This window comes from Typha latifolia, chromosome 11 (assembly GCF_019914945.1).
Source record: "Typha latifolia isolate L0001 chromosome 11, TyphaL0001v2, whole genome shotgun sequence".
Classification (NCBI taxonomy): domain Eukaryota; kingdom Viridiplantae; phylum Streptophyta; class Magnoliopsida; order Poales; family Typhaceae; genus Typha; species Typha latifolia.
This window is the reverse complement of record NC_133096.1, coordinates 9,369,685-9,391,075: the sequence shown is the minus strand read 5'-3', so window position 1 is coordinate 9,391,075 and position 21,391 is coordinate 9,369,685. Positions and strand designations below refer to the sequence as shown.

At 38.4% G+C, this 21,391-nt stretch overlaps 4 protein-coding genes across 5 annotated transcripts; 1 reads left to right on the top strand and 3 right to left on the bottom strand.

Moving 5' to 3' along the window:
* Positions 1-542: 542 nt before the first annotated feature.
* LOC140797244 (uncharacterized) lies at positions 543-2,445 on the bottom strand. Its single transcript, XM_073150536.1, has one exon. The coding sequence runs from the start codon at positions 2,270-2,272 to the stop codon at positions 788-790; it is 1,485 nt and encodes a 494-aa protein (XP_073006637.1). The 5' UTR covers positions 2,273-2,445; the 3' UTR covers positions 543-787.
* A 574-nt stretch (positions 2,446-3,019) lies between these two features.
* LOC140797444 (uncharacterized) lies at positions 3,020-3,467 on the top strand. Its single transcript, XM_073150870.1, has one exon. The coding sequence runs from the start codon at positions 3,064-3,066 to the stop codon at positions 3,298-3,300; it is 237 nt and encodes a 78-aa protein (XP_073006971.1). The 5' UTR covers positions 3,020-3,063; the 3' UTR covers positions 3,301-3,467.
* Positions 3,468-3,565: 98 nt separating this feature from the next.
* On the bottom strand, positions 3,566-10,757 carry LOC140797443 (zinc finger CCCH domain-containing protein 8). The gene is made up of 12 exons (XM_073150869.1): positions 10,306-10,757; positions 8,368-8,609; positions 5,952-6,011; positions 5,770-5,868; positions 5,622-5,681; positions 5,319-5,543; positions 4,883-4,920; positions 4,735-4,781; positions 4,520-4,653; positions 4,360-4,413; positions 4,025-4,168; positions 3,566-3,870 (listed from the first exon to the last, which is right to left on the bottom strand). The coding sequence occupies exons 1-12, from the start codon at positions 10,640-10,642 to the stop codon at positions 3,730-3,732; spliced, it is 1,581 nt and encodes a 526-aa protein (XP_073006970.1). The 5' UTR covers positions 10,643-10,757; the 3' UTR covers positions 3,566-3,729.
* Positions 10,758-11,139: 382 nt separating this feature from the next.
* Positions 11,140-17,728, bottom strand: LOC140797619 (uncharacterized). Of its 2 annotated transcripts, none has more exons than XR_012110692.1 (21): positions 17,353-17,666; positions 16,638-16,717; positions 16,058-16,144; positions 15,325-15,375; positions 15,097-15,214; positions 14,871-14,927; positions 14,700-14,764; positions 14,481-14,564; positions 14,326-14,376; positions 14,163-14,225; positions 14,020-14,066; positions 13,829-13,898; positions 13,657-13,719; positions 13,311-13,400; positions 13,191-13,229; positions 12,834-13,061; positions 12,620-12,729; positions 12,483-12,531; positions 12,248-12,328; positions 12,070-12,163; positions 11,140-11,689 (listed from the first exon to the last, which is right to left on the bottom strand). XR_012110692.1 is itself a non-coding variant. In XM_073151214.1 (21 exons), the coding sequence occupies exons 1-21, from the start codon at positions 17,468-17,470 to the stop codon at positions 11,496-11,498; spliced, it is 1,815 nt and encodes a 604-aa protein (XP_073007315.1). In that variant the 5' UTR covers positions 17,471-17,728; the 3' UTR covers positions 11,140-11,495. The 2 variants fall into 2 exon arrangements, 1 of the variants encoding a protein (XP_073007315.1); XM_073151214.1 differs by having other exon boundaries at positions 12,644-12,729; positions 17,353-17,728.
* Between the last annotated feature and the right edge of the window lie 3,663 nt (positions 17,729-21,391).

Below are 21,391 nucleotides of genomic sequence, written 5' to 3'. Positions count from 1 at the left end.
CAAAGAAGCCGGGCGTTTGAAGAATTAGGGATTTTTTTCACACCTTATTTTCTGTCTTTATTATGCTTTACACGGTATCTTTTCACTATTTCATGAGTAAACCCTTGCTATTTTCATTAAACTCATAAGACACCCTATCTAATTTAGAGTGTGTTATTTTATTTTTAGAAATCCATTATAAAGACGAGGATTTAGATTAGTTTTTAGTATTTTATTAAAAATACAAGCGTCAGATTTAAAAAAAAAAAGGGGTGTAAACTACAATAAACACATAAATATAAAGAATCCCTAAAATGAACGAAGAAAAAATTATGTTAATCTCTTCAGATGACTTTATTCAACGATTAATTTAGCACTCCTCCATATTCTATAAAGCAATAAAGGAATAGGTGACATAAAAATTGTATACGATGGAACCATAACCCAATACTTTCTTTAATTTGAAAAACAAGAAGAGAAGAAACCAAACCCCAATACATCCGGAGCAGCATGTTGGCTTCTTCATAAATACTCCATTAACAATTACCCAAAAAAGTACCCACTTGCAAAAGCCCTTCTTTATTGCTATTCCTCCCACGATTTGACCAACATCACATTTAATGATTTAATCCAAGTAAGGACCACCAATCCCAATAGAACTAAATTGCTTTCATAAAAGAAGAAGAACATGAACATCTATCTATCTATCTATCTCTCTCTCTCTCTCTCTCTCTCTCTATATATATATATATGTGAAGAATTGCAGTAGTTTACCAATTAATAATCACTATACCCACCCAAATCCAAATCAATCAAAATTACCCAACGGATATTTGCAAAAAGTCTCATTCTTAACGCACAAGAACAATCTCTCATAAGCCAACGCCATCTTCCTCGCCGTGAACATCGCCTTTGCGTACTCCCTGCACGCCTTCCCCCTCTCCTTCATCCTCTCCACCCCCTCCATTACCACCACCTCAAGCTTCTCCAGCAATGACTCCACGTTCGGCGCGAAGGTGAACCCGAACTCCTCCTCCACCACTATGCTCCCTTTTATGCTCGGAAACCTCGTGGCCACGACCGGCTTCCCGCACTGCATGGCCTCCATTAGAGTGAGGTCCAGTCCTTGCGGTCTCAAAGTTGGGTCGACGAACACGTCCAATGAGTTATAGAACGCTTTGAGCTTCGTCGGCGGAACTGGGCCGAGTACTTTAACGTTACGGCCCAGGTCGATGTAGCGCTGGGCCCATGGCCCGGCGCCGGCCACGAGCAGGTAGACATTTGGGTGACGTAGGAATAGCTTGGAGAAGGCTTCGAACAGTAACGGGTGGCCTTTGTCTTTGACTAACCGACCCGAAACGCCGAGCACTAGGGTGGCGGTAACGGGTATGCCGATATCGGATCTGAATGCCTGGCCGGAACTGGGGTCGGGGGCGAATTGGTCCTCGTCGACCCCGTTGAGTATGACGTGGACGCGGGCGGACGGGATCTGGTAGACGTCGCGGAGCATCTCCCCGGTGGCGTCGCTGATGGCGACGTGGTGGGCGTAGGACTTGAAGAATCTAATTTCGTTGAGGACTCTGTAGATGGACTGGGCGAGGGTGAAGTTGAAGGCCGGAGAGATGGGCTCGTGGGGCCCGCGGGCTAAGTCTTGGTAGATCCCGGAGTGGAGGGCTTCGAGGGAGATGCCGTGCCAGGAGACGACGAGGTTGGGGACGTCGCGGGCGAAGCGGTGGAAGACAGCGACGCTCTCGGAGTGGATGACGTCGAACGGGCCGTTCTCCTGGGCCGCAGCCTCGTACAGGGCCCAGGCCTCGTCGCAGCGCCATTGGGCCACTGGGCCGGAGAGGAAGTGGAGGACCGGGCCGGACGAGTCTTGGGAGGCGGAGGCGGAGGCGGAGGTGAAGACATGCACGTCGTGGCCGCGCGCGGCGAGGGCAGAGTGGAGGGTGAGGGCGTGGCGCTCCATGCCGCCGGGGGACGTGGCGACCGGCCATTTGCGGGAGAAAACGGCGATTTTTAGACGGATGGGAGGGGGTTTTCGGAAATTGGAGAAGGCCAGGGTGTTCCATGAAAAATCGGCGTCGCGGAGGTCGCCGGACCAGGGCAGCTTGGTCTTTTTGTTGGCGGAAGCGGGGAAAGTAGAGGAGCAGGAGGGGAGGGAAGGGGAGTAGAGGAAGAAGAAAGTGGCGAGGGAGAGGAGGAGGAGGGAGAGGAGAGTGGTGGGGAAGTGGGTGGAGAGGGAGAACATGGAGTTGGGCTTCCTAGGTCTGTGGAAAGTGGTGAGAGCCATCAGAGAAGATTAAAGACGGGGAATTAGGATTTAGGAAGGAGGGGGAAAAGCGAGGTGTGGGATTTGAGGTGGGGGGAAGTGAGGAAAGGGAGGTGGGCAAGTGCGCTTCTCACGCCTTGGGTGGGGCGTTTACTCCGTGATCTTGTCTCCTTTTGAGAAAGATAAAAAGGACTGGTGTTGACTTTTCTAAGGTTTACTTTAAGTCACTTATAAGAGTCTACCAAGAATACCAAAATATTATTTTTGTAGACAAATATTTTAGTCTAAAGAATCTCGGGCCTAACGAAGTAAAATTACGAGGGACTCAAAGTGCCGTAGACTTGGATCCAGCTAAGTCTTTCACTTTTTAAAAAAAAAAAAAAATTAGGCAAGCTAGATCGTTCCGCCATTGGTCAGCAAGTGCATTTATGTGAGCCTAGCCTATTGTTGGCTAGTCAAACGAATGCCTTCCGACTAAGATAGAATTGTTCAGTAATTATAAGTGATGGCCGTGGTTTCGATCTGCCAAAAAGAGTTGGTTGGGTACTTGGGTGGATGTGTACAGGGGAAGAGTTAGGCAGCAAAAGGTTAGGTGATAGTCGAACGTATGCCTACCAACTAAGATATTCTATTATTCTTTCCACTCGCTCTTCATGGGTGGGATTCGATCTGCATGCAAGCTTCACTGATCACCACGTGTCAGAAGTCCTCTCATACGTGTCACCTGGTTCTCGCTGCCAACCTTACTATAGGGGGGGGGGGGGAGTCAAATTAATACAATCCCAGATTAAGTAACAAGAGAGGAGAGAAGCATGTCAGGGGCGCAAGGAGCACAGCCCAAGGGTTCGTTGACGGCGACCACCTACGAGTCGGTGGAAAGAGGGGAGAACAAGACGAGGATTGACATCCACTCAACTAAGGACCAAGGCGGGATTCAGATCGACAAGTTACAAGACAAGGTCGAGGATGCCGCCGGGAAAGGCGGCCCGGTCTTCGGAGCCGGTAAAGAGGAGGGGAAAAGTGATCTCGGCGTCACAGGAACAGGCTAATGACTGATATGGAGATGGTGTCAATTTTCCAGCAGTTTAGTTTGTTTTGTTTTGTTTTGAATAAAGTTGAGCTATTTGCTTGGATCTCTCCCTTCTTTTTCGCTTTTTGTTCAATCGAGTCTGCTTAGATATCGCCTGGATTTATAGTAAATTATTCAGCGGAATAAGTATGCCTCGTTGAAGATGACTAAGACCATGCATCCTCATCCAGCAGACTGCTATGACCACATTATGCTCATTCTAAAATGACCACAAACATCAAAAATAGATGCCGAAATGACTCAGAGATAACTTGATGGGGGGGTCGGGGGTACAAAAATTTCCAAATGTTAATAGCATCCATCAAAAACAATCCTGCACTCGTTAACTAGCACAATGAAAAAAATCCTTAGGCCTAAGATTAACACACCGAGCTGCAGCATCATAGATTTAGTTACTCTCTCCTTCCGAGCCAACTCCTTGCATCGCAGCCATGGCTACGGCCTCTCCTGGAGGAGGATGGTCAAACCTGCAGCTTGCTCCATACCTGCACGTGCCCGTCTTCATGTAGTAGGAACACACGGTTGCCCCCTGCGTTCTCAAAACATAAAATAGACGTCAGAATGTTTCACATCTCCGCGATATGGGAATGGAATTCAAGTTGAACAAATCTATTTCACGAGATAAATTTGCAAACAATCAAAGGACCACTAATCGAACGACTATATAGGTCTTGGCATATTACCTCTCTTCTTGGAAGCCCAGCAAGAGTAAGCTTGACATTTTGTTCAACAGTCTGCGTTGCATTTGATATTGGAGCAGACCGATCAATGGGGTGGTGAAACCTACATCTTTCTCCGAACTTGCATTGCCCAGTCTTCATGTAGTACTGCAGATGAACCAAAGAAAAGCTATCACAAAGGTGGCTAGACTTTGTTGAAACACAATTAGCTATGCCATAATAGAAAAAGAAAGGCGTAAATTCCAAAGACTCGATGGAAAAAATGGAGCAGGTGAAACATGCAATGTGAATTGTCAAAGAAGTTCCGTTTTCAGGAATGAGAGTGCAATAGTACGTACATCGCATTCTATTTCTCCAGGCCGTTGAGGATAGACAGTTGGAGCAATTCCAAGCTACAGTTAGCAAAAGGGAAATAAGCACGATTTATATAAGTTCACCATATTGCACCAATTAAAAATTGAACCACTCTTTGAAAAAGAGAGATCATTTCTACTTTACCGATGCATGCGCTGATCGCAGATCAAAGTTTTGGAGAAGGTTGGCAGTTGGATTTAGTACTCCGATTGGTAGATTATTCACTGATGAAGACAGAATAGCCTGCCCAACAGAAGCTACTAATGGTGGATTAATGGCTGCACAAGACACACCAAAATTAGGACAAAAGTACTTTGCTAGAAGTAGTACTTCAAAATTCATGCACAATAAGAACATACCATTTCTGTCAGGGTGATTGTACCGACAAGTAGCACCATATTTGCAGCTGGTAAAGAGAAAAAAAATATTTCCCAATTTCAAGGTCTAAAATGGTAGATCAAGTTTGGGGAAAATAAACTTCTAAAGTGAAATATGAAAAAGCTTTACCTGCCAGTCTTTAGGTAAAATGGGCAATCTGTCTCACCCTACAGTACAAGAGAAAAGGTTAAGAAGTAATACAATTAATGCATATAACTCCATTCAGTTAACAGATCTTGCATAAACAGATAATCGTAAGTATGTGGGCTTTTCACATTTTTTACAGTATTTCTATGAAGCACCAAATATTCTCATAAAAGAAGTTTGAGCCTCCTACTTGTCAGAACTTAGATGAAGGAAAAGAAAACATCTTTGCACACAGCCGTTAATAGAACAATTCGATAATAGTTTATTTCAATGACCCTACGCAATACAAGACTTTCCAAAACTTATGAGACATAGCAAGTAAATTGCATTCTCAGAGCTCGACCACTTGATAAGTACATGTTATCAACTTAATAATGCCAGGTTCTACAGATGCAATTATTCAAGTATTGGTACCTACCGGTCTTACAGGCAAACCCTTTGAGTTATGCAGTAAAGCAGGGGTAAATGGAACATATGTCCTGGATGGCTGCGAATCTCCATCAGCTGAAAAATCGTCTTGCTCTGCTGCTTCTAATTTTCCTTTGGTATCAGTATCTTGTCCATTTGGTGGCATTAGAATATCCTTTGGGTGATTAAACTTGCAGTTTGCACCAAATTTGCATTTCCCAGTCTTCATGTAGAACTGCAAAGGCCTGAAGCTTAGGAAAAGTGGCTATCATGATCAATTATAAGAATATACAAAAATTACAAAATTTCCTACCGAACATGGTGGCTCTGAAGGCCTCTCAGGTAATATCGAGTTATCCAAATTTTCAGTTCCCTGCAGTGTCATAAGACAATGTGTTTCTGAGAGAGAGAGAGAGAGAGAGAGAGAGAGAGAGAGTTTAAAGGCAGACCTGATAACTTACCTCCCCACCTGTTTCACCCATTACTCCATTTAACTTGTCTTTTGGATGGTTGAACTTGCATCGTGACCCAAACTTACATTTTTGAGTCTTCATGTAGTACTACATACAGATTTTAATGACAAGAATGCAAATTAAAAACAGAAAACAGAGGAGAAGACAATGTAAGATTAATCAATCCTTACAGGACAATCAGGTTCCCCAGGTCTTTCTGGAAGATATTCATTAGTTGGAACGAGAGGAACCTGGCAAAAGCACAATCACATCTCAGTTCCATCAAACTATCTACCAGTTGTCATTACTTACTATGGCCAATTCAAACAAGCACGATTGAAATGCTACACGTAAGGGTACCATTACGCAGAAATCAAACATGGGAACCACCCTACATGTAAGGTGTATGCGAGTAAATAAGTATTCAATACCCGGTGAATATCATCTGGAAAAAACCGGAAAGTAGTTTAAAGTGAATATTTACCAGGAAAAAAAGCACAATCACATCTCAGTTCCATCGAACTATCTACCAGTTGTCATTACTTACTATGGCCAATTCAAACAAGCACGATTGAAATGCTACATGTAAGGGTATCATTAAGCAGAAAACATGGGAACCACCCTACATGTAAGGTGTATGCGACTAAATAAGTATTCATATAATATCCAGTGAATATCATCTGGAAAAAATACTCCATTCACTGGTTAATAGCCATAAGATCATGTTTGTTTTTGCTTTGATGCTCGTAAAAGAAGCAACAAAAGAATGAAAGATGACCTGGCATGAAGATAGCAATATCGGGTTGCCCTGAAATACTCACATTTGCAAAGCAGTAACAATTGGAATTAAGCATGTTCAGGTGGCATTCAAATCAGCACCTCAATATTAAATCACCATGTAACATCAGTTTTTGCTTTTCAGATCAATAGCAAAAATATTTATATCGGGATTGTAAACATTCATAGGCATATATACTGGACAGCAGGAAAGCAATTTAAGTCTGAAGGTTTCCTGGTAAAATATGAATGGAAACAAGGTGCTATAAGAAAAGAGATCTATTAATTCATGCATACCTGATGCAGCAAACATTTTCTATAAAATGTACATATAAAAGCTTAATCAACAAACAAATATAGGAACCTTTTCAGAAACATAGAAAGAAGAGAGATTTTTTTTCCAAGAATTTCACATCTTGTTTAAATGAATTTCCATCTCTATTACATGTATGACCAAGAGAAAATTTGGCATTTTCACCTTCTGTCAGATGAAAATAGGAAACAGAAAGATTTTCTACTAGATTAACAAACATCACGGCTAGCCCACAAAACCACAAGCCAAGAGAACTATGTAATACACAAGCCACCTGGATATAATGCAGCATCCCACTGCAATTCAATAATACCTAGCAAATCCCATATGGCACTCTTAATATGCTGAAATACTCAAGTGGGAAGATGGAACTGAACCATCCATCAGGTGCATGAAATTAATCAGACGCCACAGATGATCCATATTAATGCTCAGAATATAATCAATATTTATCAAATCAGATGGCTCATTGCTTTGCACATAGATATTCATGAACATGCACATTCAAGAAAATATTTCCTTCAAATCTTAAAAGAAATCCGAAAACAAAATCCATCTTAATTCGTCACTGACTAGCTTAAACATCTAAGAAGACAAAGTAGTGAATTTTATCCAATAGCTATATTTTATCCCACTAATGAAACTGACATACAGCTGAATTGACTCATCAAATTGGAATCGATAAGGTCAAACCATGGTTCAAATTCAGCTTTATAATAAAATATTTTTTTTTAAAAACCCAGATACTATACATAAGATCATGTCCTCGGAAACATAGAGAGAAGAGTCCTATTTTCTACTTAGATAAGAAATGGCTATAAGTGATTGCCACACTCCAATTACTTTTTGAGCTTTTCCACAAGAATAGCTTGCTAAGGAATCAACAAAAAGTTGCAAAAGGCCACTTCACAGACTTGCAAAGCCTTCGCTAAAAGTGATTGTCACACTCCAATTGCTTTTCAAGTTATTCTGCAAGAACAGCTCGTTAAGGGAATCAACAGAAATTTACAATAGGCTGCTTCACAGAATTGTAAATCTTTGTTCTGTTAATTGAACAAAATTAAACATTTCAGAAAATGGAGAAAGAAAACAAAGTTTTCCAACACGTGGATATAGTAGTATGATGATCTCAGGGTCTACCAAATCTCTTAGAAGAAGTTAGATTTTGTACATTAAGATATACTTCTACGGTAGGGTATGAAAATAACATCCACACCCCCACAAGAAGCTAAATGCCTAAATACTTGTGTGAACATCTGACAGAACCCTACCAAAAAGTACAACAAACAGTATGTTTATAATAACAAAAGCAATATATAACATGTAATGTTATACTTGTAAAAATAACAATGAGTATATCTTTGATTAACATAGGGTAGAAAAATAGTGTCCAAAACTATAATCGGCTAATCACTATGTAGAGTATAAACTAATATGATATAGAAAAATTATATATTAAATAGATCAAATAGAATCTCATACTCCACTATAGAGAAGAAAATTGGGAGGGCAATCACCTCTTTCCAGTCTGGAATTCCACCCTCAGGAACCCAGATAGGATGATCAAACTTGCAGGCATCTCCAAACATACAGGTTCTTGTCATCATATAATGAGCACAGTCCTTCTCCCCCGGTCGTTGTGGATATATAGGAAGACTGCTTTCAAATCTAGGACGTTTGACCAAAGAATTTGAAGAATACAAAGCCTCACTTTGCCCAATAGCATTATGGCTTCCCATAATAGATTGATGATAGAGAGCTATAGGTAGATAATACAACAAATATTATAAGGAAAGAACGGCGTGCATAGCCTTATTTTATCATATTAGGATTGTTGTCGTAGATAACTGAATATAAGAAAAAAAAATACCACAGAATAAAACCACACAAATAGAATATAGAATAATTTTAAAATCTAAATTTCATATATTAGGCATGTTAATAATGTAATGTATCTGTAACTCATAATTTATGTAGATTTCTAGTAGTGCATCGCAGTAGAAGATAGGTAATGAAGCGCTAATAATTGTAGCTATAGAAGAAATATTACAGCCAAAGTGAGCATATCAGAGTATATGAGCTTAATTTTACTAAAAAGGGTACCTTGATAAGAACGGGAGATTTTTGTAACAAAAGAACCCCTCTTATAACAATTTTTCTAATTTTCTTTTCTTTTGCTATAGCCCTCTATTTTAAGCCTCTGAATCATCTAATCTTCCATAGTATCCAAATATTATATGGAAACAGCCTCGTCTATAACTAGATTTTATCATATTGGGATGGTTGTCATAAATTACTGAATACAGGAAAAAATTACAACAGATGATAACCACATAAATAGAATATAGAATAATTAAAAAATCTATATATCATATATCAGGCGTGTTGATAATGTAATGTATCTATAACTCAAAATTTATCTAGAATTCGTATAGTGCATTGCGGTAGAAGATAGATAAAAAAGCGCTAATCATTGCAGCTACTGAAGAAATATTACAACCAAAATAAGCAAAATAGAGTATACGAGCTTAATTTTACTAAAGAGGTACCTAGACAAGAGAGGGAGATTGTTGTAGCAAGCGAGCACCTCTTACAATATGTTCTCTATATTTCTCTTGTTTGTTTTGCTATAGCTCTCTACTTAAATTCTCTGAATCATCTTATCTTCCGTAGTATCCAAAGTTAGATATAGTAAATACGTCTAACCTATGCTTAGCTATTGACAAACTAGATACCATTAATTATAGCAAAAAAAATTGAGATAACGGCACAATGGCAAGTTCTCTGATGGAAGAGAAATAGATGACCATCCAAATTCAAAGAATACAAAATAGATCATAATGATCAGCGCATTAGCTTTTTCTAAATCATTCTGTAGACGAAAAGTAATACTAAAATGAGGGTTATTTACTCAATCATGATGGGATCACACAGCGGCATCTACATGGTATTAGTCTCCATTTCTTTCGGTGCCATGGATAAAATTTATAAAGTACCATAACAAATATTAAGATATTTGATTCGTCATTCTTGCATATCAATAACTATTTACTAATAGCCAGAAAAAGAACCTCTTCCTACTTGTAAAAAAAATACTGTAAAAATATATTTGAAGCATTACTGGATTCAGCTAAAGATATTGTAAATATTTAATAGGCTAATATTATTTGGAATGCATGTACTAGGGCTCCATAGGATTTAATAATAGCTGACTACTATCAGCTACTATGGCAATTTACTGATTAATACCAAAACTAGCAAAGTAAAAAACACTTCTTTTGCAACTATAAACAGTCAAATTGTAGAACATAACCACCTAAGCACACCGATCAATAGCTCTAAATTTCATGTGGATTTAGCTGCAATTTAACCAAATCCTATAATTCTATCAACTGAATAAGTAAAGCCTTTATCTGTTTAACCACAATCGAAGAGAAGGAAACCATATGTCTAACCTTCTACTGATCGCCTAGAGCCGGCGAGAGACACATCGGTCGATCCCCCGACCGCCGCTTGTAGTCCAAGCCCGATCTTTCCCGCAGAGAAGCTTCCGGCGCCGGTATAGTCGTCGGCAGAGTACCTGAACGCCCCGGCGGCCTTAGAGAACCGCGTTATCCGATCTGCAGAGGAGTACATGACCGGATCTGCAGCGACGCCAGCGAACGCTTCGCCGCTAGCATGCCTCGATTTTCCGCCGTCTGAGAGGTACGGATTGGCGGCGTGGAGCGAGTAGAGGGAGGAGGCCCCGCTCCCGTCGTAGCTCGAACCGTAGTTATAGATCTGGTTCGACATGGCGGAGAGAGGAATTAGGGTTTGGGTCTGACGAGGGATAAGGATTAAAGAAGAAAGGAAAGCGGAAAAAGGAGGGAGAATCTTGCGCCTTGGCCCTTTATTATAAGTTGGAAGAAAGAAACAGGACAAAGGGGCTCCTGTAGAATTATACTATTATGATAGGGGTAAATAGGCAAACGTGGCTGGTGGACTCAATGCCAAAATGTCCTTATGGTGGGGTGTAGAATGTAAATAGACCAAATCCTAGTTTTGGTTGGTTCCCTATTAACGTGCTTGCCTTGCATCTCCATCCTCCTTTTTCTCACAGCAAGTAATATATCGAACATGCTTTGTTTACAAGAACATTTACGAGTACTACTAGATGACATTTTGTTATCATCATGCTTCAAACTTTAGATTCACAGCATATGATATTATAATAGGGAACGGAATGGAATTAATTTCATGAATAAACGAGGGGAATATTAACTCAACTCAAAAGGCAAAACAGTTCTCCGGGACTATAAAGAAGATCGTTAAAATCTCAAACAGGCTCACATATTCTCGTTATTTCTCAATGTACAGTAAAAAGAAGAAGAAGAAGCAAAAGTCCGCTGCATTGAGAGAATTTTGAGCTTACCAAGAAGCTATTACATGAAAGCACACTAAACCCCTATATTACTGCAAAGAGATGTTATGTTGTTCCTTGATAAAACCCTGGAACAAGCACCTTCAATCCGATAGTTGACCGAGCACAAGAACTTTTTCCTCCTCGGTCGACTGGAGAGCAATCCAATCCAGAACAAAACTGACCTAACAGGAATCAGAAAACTGACGGTAAAAGCAGAAAACTGGTGTGAATCATGGAGGCAAGCTAGATGTGCATGCCAATGCCGTTGGCGTGGTGGTTTCCATTCACTAGGCTCTTAGCAGGCTTCTTTATATGCCCATTTTGATATGAGTTTGGTGTGACCCCATTGCTCGAATTATGTCCAATTGTTGCAGTTCTATGATGGCTAGGACCTTGCAACCAAGAATCCAGTTGCCCAGACGAGGCAGCAATTAATCCTATCAAATAAGAAGACATGTGAAATTAAGATATATAAGTTGGACAAACTGATTTCAATTAAAAGAGGTAAAGGAGAAGAAAAGTTACATGCATAAAAGAAAGTAGTAATCTGTTTGACATCATTTATTTTTTGCTTATGTTTATTGCCTTTTGTTTGTATCTCTTTGTTGCTTCTATTTTGTTCTGACTTCCGTGTAACACAATGATTCCTAAATAACTGGACGAGAATGGACCAATCCAGGAAGGCTTTACAACCTATCTAAGAAAATGTCAAGCTATGCAATAGAAAAGAAACTCAAAAGAATTGGTTGGTGCTAAATCAGAGACCAAGATCAGCATATTGCAAGCAAAAGTGACCAACTTCCCAAGTAGGCATTACCTAAGAAGAGTGCAGACGGTTTTCCAGGTCTCGACTTGAACTCAGGATGAAATTGGACACCAACGAAAAATGGATGATCAGGGAGTTCAATAATCTGCAACCACCATAATTAACCTATTAGTGAGGAACACTTCAAAAACATTAACTGCTTGAGAAATATTATATTTTATAGGCATACCTCCATACGTTCTCCGCTTTCATCTCTACCAACAAATAGAAGACCAGCCTTTTCAAATTCTGGAACCATATCAGGATTTACCTACAAATTTTTGTTTGTTCGGTCTCGTTAAAATAACATTCAATCATGTGAAAGTCAAGAGCATGCGAGACATCTGCAGCTAGGCATTGCATAATGCAACTCAATAATGAATAATATTGCACAACTGTCATAAAAAATATGTGACTGGGCGGACCTCATATCTGTGTCGATGTCTTTCATCTACATAGCTGGCATTACCATACCTAATTGAGGATGAAACAAAATCATATCTTGCTGATAAAATCAAATGTCAAGAACAAATGCAAAATCATAAGCAGCAAAACAATTTACAAAAAAAGGGATATGTCTCCTCACAACTTGGCAGATTTGCAGCCAGTAACCTGGAAATATGTTCTTCTCGATCCAAGTCGCATTGTTCCACCCATATGAGTTTTGGAACCCTGAAATTTCATTTCCATGATATTTGGGGAAAAGACATACAGAAGTATGATCGAGTGTACCAATACATGAATGTTGACTGTACGAAGAATCATGACAACATTACCTCCGGCATAAAAACAACACATGGAGCTGTTGTATCAGGATTGAACTCTGTGCTGTTTGCTCCTGTCAAGTTCATAACAGAGCGAGCAAACTCAATTACAGCAATTTGCATGCCCAGACAAATGCCAAGGTATGGAACATTGTTTTCACGAGCATAATTGGCAGCCAGAATTTTCCCTTGGACCCCTCTGTCTCCAAAACCTCCTGGAACTAGTATGCCATCTGCACCCTGAGCTGAAAATTTTCTTCAGACAACTACTACAGGAAATAATTAACTAAATATACTGTGTACCACACTTGGATAATGAATGAGTAACATCTTTCTCAGAAATGTAAAGTTAAAGGCATCTCTGTTAACCTTTAATAGATTCCATGCTGCTTCGTGAGCATCAGGTGCCTGTATAATTTAACCATCTCCAAATCAGTAATACAAGAATGCCAGCAGAAACAATTATCAGAAGCCAAATGATAATCGGACCTCTTTGGCTGTAGCATCTTCAAGATCAGCAGAAGGTACCCAATCTACCACAAGTTTCCTATGACAAGCAACAGATGCATGGAGAAGGGCCTGCAAGCAGAGCATAAGAGAATCAGTAGGCAAGAGATGAATCTGGAACTGCAGATAGACAGAGAACACTGAATTCCATGCCAGAAACACCCATTTTGTTACATACACAATTCGCAAGAAAGTCAAGTGTGTTTAATTGTGACATTGGAGCAAGAGTCTAAGATTGGTGAGAATGAACTTGTATAAAAAGATCATAAGAAAATTCTGAACTATCAAAATAGAAAATGAAAGAGACTAGGGTATTCGTGTATTTCACCTTCAGCACAGAGAGGTAAGAATCCGAAAGACCAGTATACTTTCCAACCATCGCAATCCTGACCTGAAAGTTAACAACAGTCCAATTATTGTAGACCATAAATCACCAATCCATATTTTTACCATAACAAGAGAGGATTCCATATAAGAGAAAATCAGGAAAGAAAACCAACAGGATCCTGCAATTTGTCACATGTTGTAGCCCTATTTGTCCATTCCTCCAACATAGGTTCCCAAGCCACACTGCCAAGATTATATAAAGCAGTAAGACTACCATAAGTTCCTCTTACAAATAACTAAGAAAACATACAATCAGATTAGCAAACACTAGCAACATAATTTGATCAAGTAGATGAGAAGTAACCTTTGAAGGTTCAAAACTTTCAGAATAGCTTCATGTGCATTTTGGTCCTACAAAGAGGTGATAAAATATGTACAAATTAAAACTATAGCAAGAAAAACAATTAGCATCATTGTCCACCAAATCATGAATGAGATCAGCCCTACCTTCAATAATAAAGGAATGTGCCAAATGTTTGTGACATCATGAAGAGTAACAATATTTGCTACCTGCAAATTAATTTTTATCGATTAGCATCAAAAGAACCACCAATATACCTTCATTGAAGTAAGCATACACAAAATTAATCTAATAATCTGATAATATTACCGGAACATGGCAAAATTGTGACAGTTTTTCTTTCACATTTTCATCCAGTGCCTATAAATAAAACCATCGGAGCATTATGGGCAACACAAAAGAACCAAACTAATAGGGGGACATAGATGTAAATGCAACAGAAATAAATGGAGTTGGTGGGAGACCTTAGTACTGCGACAGGCTAAAATATTTGGTGTTAACCCAAGTCCTCTGAGCCCTCGGACACTGTGTTGTGTTGGCTTAGTTTTCTACAAAATTCAATATTTCATCGTTTAAAACAAAATTTAAGACCAAATCTTGTTGAAAAAAATGGATAAGAATATTAAAAGATAACAGTAAACTTTCAGCAGAAAATGTGAAATATCAACTGCATGAGAATTTACCTGTTCGCCAACCACATTTAACACTGGCACAAGACTGACATGCACCAGACAAAAGTTACCAGGACCTGATACACAACAAATTAGGAGATAAACAAATGGAATTATAAATGAGAAGGAAAGAGGATGTAGGATTATGAATAAAATGAATCCTTCTCTGGACAGCTTCCGTACCAACATGATAGGAGAATTGTCCCAAAGCTTCAATAAACGGCATTGATTCAATATCCCCTGCATCAATAATGTTATTGCATGTTATACCAGTTATACTGGCAGGGAAATTGTTCCTGCACCATATCCTAACTCAAATATGGGAAGTATGAAGCAGACTAAAGCTCCCGACAACGTTTACCTAACGTTTATTTCCCTTTTCTGATATGAAAATTTCAGAAGTTCTCACCTATAGTTCCACCTAGCTCTATTACACAAACGTCAGCTGGCCCTTCTTTGCCATCCACAGGTATCATTGATACACGTTCAATCCACTCTTGGATAGCATCTGTAATGTGTGGCACAACCTTGAAAAGGAAAACATAGTACATATTCAGACTTAAAAGATATATAACCTTGCACGAGCAATCCAACTAAATTACTGGGTCAAGAAGTAAAATAGACAAGAAATCGGTACCTGGACTGTTTTCCCCAAGTAATCTCCTTTCCTCTCCTTGTTAATGACAGACTATTGTCCAGCATCCAAAAGGTAATTGTAAGTAACGAAGAAAAGAATGAGAAAGACCAAAGTAATTTGTTGTAAAGAAACATAATTCACAAAATTTTGTCGAGACATAAAGATAACCATAAAAGTGCAACTTCGTTTCTCAATTCCCCCATAAGACAGTATCAAGAATTTCTGAACATGGTTATGCAACATTCAGCTGCATTCTCTTGTTTGATAAGAATTGATCCACGTCACTGTCCAGTGCAATTAACAAATAAGGTGACTTAACTGTTTCTTGTCAAGTATGAATATCTTAATAGAATTCATTCACAAATAGATTTTGCTTATCGAATAACTCAAGTGAAAAGGCAGCCAAATTGATCACCAGTCCTGTTTCCTAAAGTGAACATCAATTTCATCTCGGCAATAAGTCAAGGGGTTTCTGTCATGGGAAAGGGAAGTTTAAGCAGTCCCATCTATATGTATGGAGGTAGGTTTCTAGCATTTGTTTCAATAGAAAAAAATCTGGATAATCACCTAAACAGGTCCCCGTTTTATTTTTTAATTGCAGCCATCTACCTTATAACAAGAATAACAATGTCCAAGTCAAAGTTAGTCAAACCAGAGTTAAAATCACATTCTTTTAATCAAATTGTACCCAATGCAAGACAACTACATGAATATAACAGATTAGTTTAAATACCTGGTAGATCTTTCCAGTGGTGATGTTGTTGTCACGAGTCAGTTTGAGATCTAGAAACCTCTCATAATTTCCCAGGTCCAAGTCCACCTTCAAAATGAAATAATTCAATACGCTGAATGGACACAATGAATCTAATGGGGACAACCAAAGTTCATGATACTCAAGACAAGTTGGAATATTGTTGAAGGCCAGTGGCTGCCAAAAGCTTAACAAGAAGCTGCAAGGTTTTAGGAAACTAAGCTAACCAGACCAGAAATTCTTAGAAACAAAGAAATAAAAAAGTCTGCCAACTAAACCATAAATTCAAACTTATGGATTAGCTACGCGAAATAGCTTCTTAAAGAAAATGTCAACCAGGCCTGATCACAAGTGACGAATGAATAGAAAATCGAAAACGTACATTGCTGTTCCAGCGGATATTAAATCAACTTTTCCTCGACAAACCAGTCAACTTAAAGAAGAGAAGATAAATGTTTTTTGGTCTGTGCAAGTGTGTACATGCTTGGGCAAGTGGGCAAGTTTGTTTGTAAAAACTTCAAAATAGTAAAAGGATACATGAAAAGGATTAGACATTATTCACCTCACCACCATCGTCCAAAACAAACACTTCTCCATGCTCGAATGGAGACATCGTTCCAGCATCCGTGTTGAGATATGGATCTGCCGGTATGTATTACGGGAAGTATAAGCCACCCATCAGGTCAAACATTTAACAAATCACAGCAACTCCAACAACAATGATAGAGTAGAAACAAAAGCAAGTAAAAGAACTAACCAATTCATTGACTACATGTTTTATACAGACCGATATATACAAAAACAAAAAACAAAAACAAAAACAAAACAGGAAGGGCGATAGCAAGGGGAAGAACAAGCGAGAGACCAATAAAAATAATTGTAAATATACCAAAAGTTTTGTTTTTCTTTTTTGGCACATTCACCCCTTAAATAATATGAAACTAGTCCTCAATATTGAATGCCAAGAAGAAAAATAACTTAATCTGAAACATAACACAGGGTTATAATCATACGAAAACCTCCGTGGAGAAAGGAGGACAAAGCTGTCTCTTCACCGCAAAATCCAAACTTGAGGTGCTCATATAAAGGAAGAGTAGCCAAAAGCACTTCCGCAAAGATTATTCCAACGAAAAAACAACAAATAACCCCTCCTAAAGCCTCGAAACGCCCCCAAAAGGTCTCATTGGATTGAAAGTTACTACTTTTCCAAACGAAGCCCCAAACGGAACGATCTTTACACAGAGATTTCAAAAGAGCAAGGCAAAAGCAACAAGTACCGATCTTTATCGAAGTAATGCGAAGTCCGCATGCCTTGAGAACAACCCCGATGCTGCTCGCCGTAACCCCCTTCCCCAATCCACTCACCACCCCCCCAGTTACCAATACGTACTTCATACTCTCTCTCTCTCTCTCTCTCTCACCGAAGCGGACTAGAAATACCACTCCTTGGAGGCGGAGGAAGAGAGAGATTTGAGTGAGTGAAGAGCGGGACAGAGGCCTGCCTGCCTGCCTTTTCCTCTCTATCTCCCAGCCGCCACAAGGGTCCGTAGTGGATTTTAGAGAGACAGAGAGAGATGAAGGCTAATGGGACGAAGAAGATAGCAGAGGTAGAGGGGGTTAAATACTCTCGCCGGTGGCTTTAATTCTCTTTTTCTCTTTTTTTCTTTGGTAAAACTTTCTCTCTTCTTTTAAAATCAGAAACCCCAGGCCCCCCCACCCCCAAAGAAAATTAAAATTATTTCTCATCTAACACCCTATATTATATTTTTATTTGATTTTACATTCTATCTACAAAATATTCTTAATTTGATCCTAGTTAATATGTTTCCTAGTAAATTTTAAATTACCCCTTTGTAAATTTGTTATGTCTAAAATCAAACTACTAGAACTATTACATTATCATAGTATATATTGCAAAGTGATTCCCTTTTAGTTTACACTAGTATGGAAATATTAACTTTTTCATTCAAATTTAACATAGAAATTAGCAGAGTAAATATAAATATGCTATTCATACATTTAAGATATATTAAAAGTTTTCATTGCATTTATTATAATTTAAAGGAAGGTACATTGTGATAATTATATAATAATTAAGCTTTGAAACTTGTAATCTTAGATAGAAAAATATATAAAAGGTGAAAGTGCAATTTGTTTTAAATTTGAAATATATAACACTGTGAAAAATTTTGATAGAGAATAAGAATAATTTTAATATTTTGATATTTATTATGATAGATAGAAAAAAAAAAAGAAATTCTAATTTAAACTCTTTAAACTATTACTATTTTCTGCATACATATATTCGAACTTTTTTTTTACCGCATTCACCTCTAATCCAGATAAAAAATTTGATTTAGAAATCTGTATAATTACTTTTTTTTCTTAGTTTTTTTTCTTAATTTAGAGGTGTATATGAGTAATAAAAAATTTAGAAAATGTATATGAAAATTTATTTATGATAGTTTAAAAATTTTAAGTAATTATTCATAATAAAAAATTCACATTGGTATAAATCACAGGAGCAAACTTGTAGTTCATATTTTTTAGTTCCAGTCAACTGTAGCTGTAACATGACCACTTTAGATTCTGAGCAAAATGTCAAACGTAATTTAAGGTATTAAACTCTTTTTTTTCTCTCTTTTTTAAAGAAGAGTAAAATTATTGCCAGGCCCTAAACTTTATTTCTAGCTTGTATTCTTCTTCCTCTCTTTTTAACTTTCATATTAACGTAACTTCGTGTCTGTGTATATAAGTGTAGTTGCATCTTGCACGTCTTCTTACTCAATAGTCACTACATCACACTTTAATGATTCATTAATTCCTTAAACATGGTACATAATTTTCGTGAAACCCACTCAGCTAAAAGAAAAGAATATATATATATATACTATCATCCTCACAATATAAGTTTAGAGGTAAAATAAGCTGATTACCGAGGCCTCCTTAATAAAAAATAAAAAAATAAAACCCTGTGATTCACTAATTAGCTGCCCAATTTGTAACCAGATTTACTTTTATGTAGTTTATTATATGATTATATTAAAAATAATAATAACATTTTGCATGGAGATTTAAGCTAGGATCTCTATGTCGCCTAGAGAATTAAGCACCGAAGTGTTATGTATACGAATATAATTGAGTTGTAGTATAAATTTAATGTCGGTCGAGGTCACCATCATCATGCATCGTGATCACTAATTGGTTACTAAGTAATAAAAGAGTAAAATAAATTATCCACTGCTAAGTTTATATCTCACTCTGATATCCTTACCTTAGCTTCAGATTAGAGTTTTAAATTAACATAATCGTTCGTCGTCATCTGACACGGTTCGATTTAATTACTAGTTAATTATATCTAGATCTTTTCAATTATTTACTCTCAACTTTTTTTTTTCACTAAAAAAAAGTAAAAAATATCCTTTAATTTATGAGAAACTCTGTACGACAATTGATACGTGGCAACGTAGCTAGAGAGAGAGAGAGTGAGAGAAGGAGAGATTATTATAATTAATCTGAGATAATGCTGCCATGATACCCTGGTTGTTGAAACTTGAAATCTTATAATAAAAAGGACTTGCATGTCGTTTTATATGTACAACAAATAAGCTCCCTTCCCAAAGTCTTGATATATAACTTCTAATTTATTCACACAAAAAAAAAAAAAAAAAAAAAAAAAAAGTTGGGACCCAAATGCACAAAGTTATGGTTGGAGAATTTCCAAAGTAAAAGAACATTTATACAATTAAAATAATGCTACGTGCAATGCCATTTCCCTCTCACTCGCTATTCTTCTAAAAGCCATCAATTCTTTATAATGGCCCAGTAGGAAAGAAGGACCGAGGGGAATAATTCTCTCTTCCATTCAAAGAAAAGAATGGCACAGTAGTAGGTATAATATATATTATGGAAAAACTTCTTCTAGTACCATGATGGTCATCGTATATGTTACTCCTTTTCCTCATTTTAATAGAAGAAAGTATGAAAACTATTACCCAAGAGTAAATATATTTGAGAGAGATATTCTGGTAGCATGCAAAGATGTCATTTAAGTAAACAACACAGATAGTTAGTCGGAGAAGCAGAATAATTTGGTGGTGGAGTATCAAATTGAGGAATAAAATCTTGGATTTTTATTTTGATAGGTTGCACTATCAGCCAAAACTTGGATAAGTTCCATTTATTTATCTAATATTATCCATCTCCTCCTTTCCTTTATTAAAATGAAGAGAAACACATGGCCATAGGAAGGAATAGGATATACACATGGCGAGTCATGTGCTGCTTGGGTATGCTATTAATGCAAGGAAGTATACTAGAGTTTCCTATTTACGTGTGCATACCCTTCTAAAATTTAAATTGTAGTTAAGTTAGTACTATTTATGCAAAAAGTATCAAATTTAGATGGAAATTTAAACGGCTTTATACAAATTATTCAGGGCACAAGTCCAAGTGGATTAACGCCGTCATGACGCTCATACGGTTGGTGACGTTTACACCAAACCGTTGCACAGTTCCCGGCGAGATCGGTGCGGTCCCTACCTTATCCTCCCTGGCCCACGCCCTCCAGCGAGGAACGTCACCGTTCGTGAATCCGTAAGACTCGCGGGCCCACGCGGCATCGGGTTAGGTGGGTTGTACAGATCTCGTGGATCCCACCCTGTTCCAGATGCCGCCGACAAGGGCGTCGCGCTCCCCCTTCATCGTCCATTTCCCGGTTAGGATATCTGGGATGGAGATCTCGGTGATCTCCACCTGACCCCTGATGGCGACACCTGGACCACAAGATCCGCGCACCATACCCTACTCGAGAAATAACGAAAACGGATCCTTAACTAGTGACCGGGTGTGGATCATATAATCTAAATCCACCGAAAATGTATCCAAAAAGTAACTCAAAAAGATACTAGAATTGTCCACGCGTCAACAGTTTGGTACGTCCGTAGCGTTCCCAAGGCCTACTTTGACGAAAATGTATCAAAAGAGTCGCCTATGATTATGAGATGAGGACGCGTTGCTAATCCGCAGGTCGTCAACCGTCCAAATCGGCGGTGCCTCGCGATCTCCACCGTACAATAACACCGCTACCACCACCAACAACAAAGAAAAGAATATACTCATTAGATTAATAAAAGGATCGTGTTTTAAGTCATCGTTAATCTCACTGTCATGGAGAAGATTAAGGCAGCAAGGTCTCAATCTTAGCAGAAGACGACCTTGATTTGTCGGACTAATTGCGGTGATTAGTTATGGTCGTGACACGTCAGTGGCAGCCACGTGGAGGGATCTTCTGAAGTGATGCATAGATGCTGACTG

Coding starts and splice junctions, on each gene's coding strand:
- LOC140797244 (XM_073150536.1), bottom strand. CDS start 2,272: ATGGCTCTCACCACTTTCCACAGACCTAGGAAGCCCAACTCCATGTTC.
- LOC140797444 (XM_073150870.1), top strand. CDS start 3,064: ATGTCAGGGGCGCAAGGAGCACAGCCCAAGGGTTCGTTGACGGCGACC.
- LOC140797443 (XM_073150869.1), bottom strand. CDS start 10,642: ATGTCGAACCAGATCTATAACTACGGTTCGAGCTACGACGGGAGCGGG. Junction 8,610..10,305: donor CTCTAGGCGATCAGTAGAAG/GTTAGACATATG, acceptor ATCTACCTATAG/CTCTCTATCATCAATCTATT. Junction 5,544..5,621: donor CTTCAGAGCCACCATGTTCG/GTAGGAAATTTT, acceptor AGGCCTTTGCAG/TTCTACATGAAGACTGGGAA.
- LOC140797619 (XM_073151214.1), bottom strand. CDS start 17,470: ATGAAGTACGTATTGGTAACTGGGGGGGTGGTGAGTGGATTGGGGAAG. Junction 14,565..14,699: donor TAAATGTGGTTGGCGAACAG/GTAAATTCTCAT, acceptor TGAATTTTGTAG/AAAACTAAGCCAACACAACA. Junction 14,226..14,325: donor CACAATTTTGCCATGTTCCG/GTAATATTATCA, acceptor ATTAATTTGCAG/GTAGCAAATATTGTTACTCT.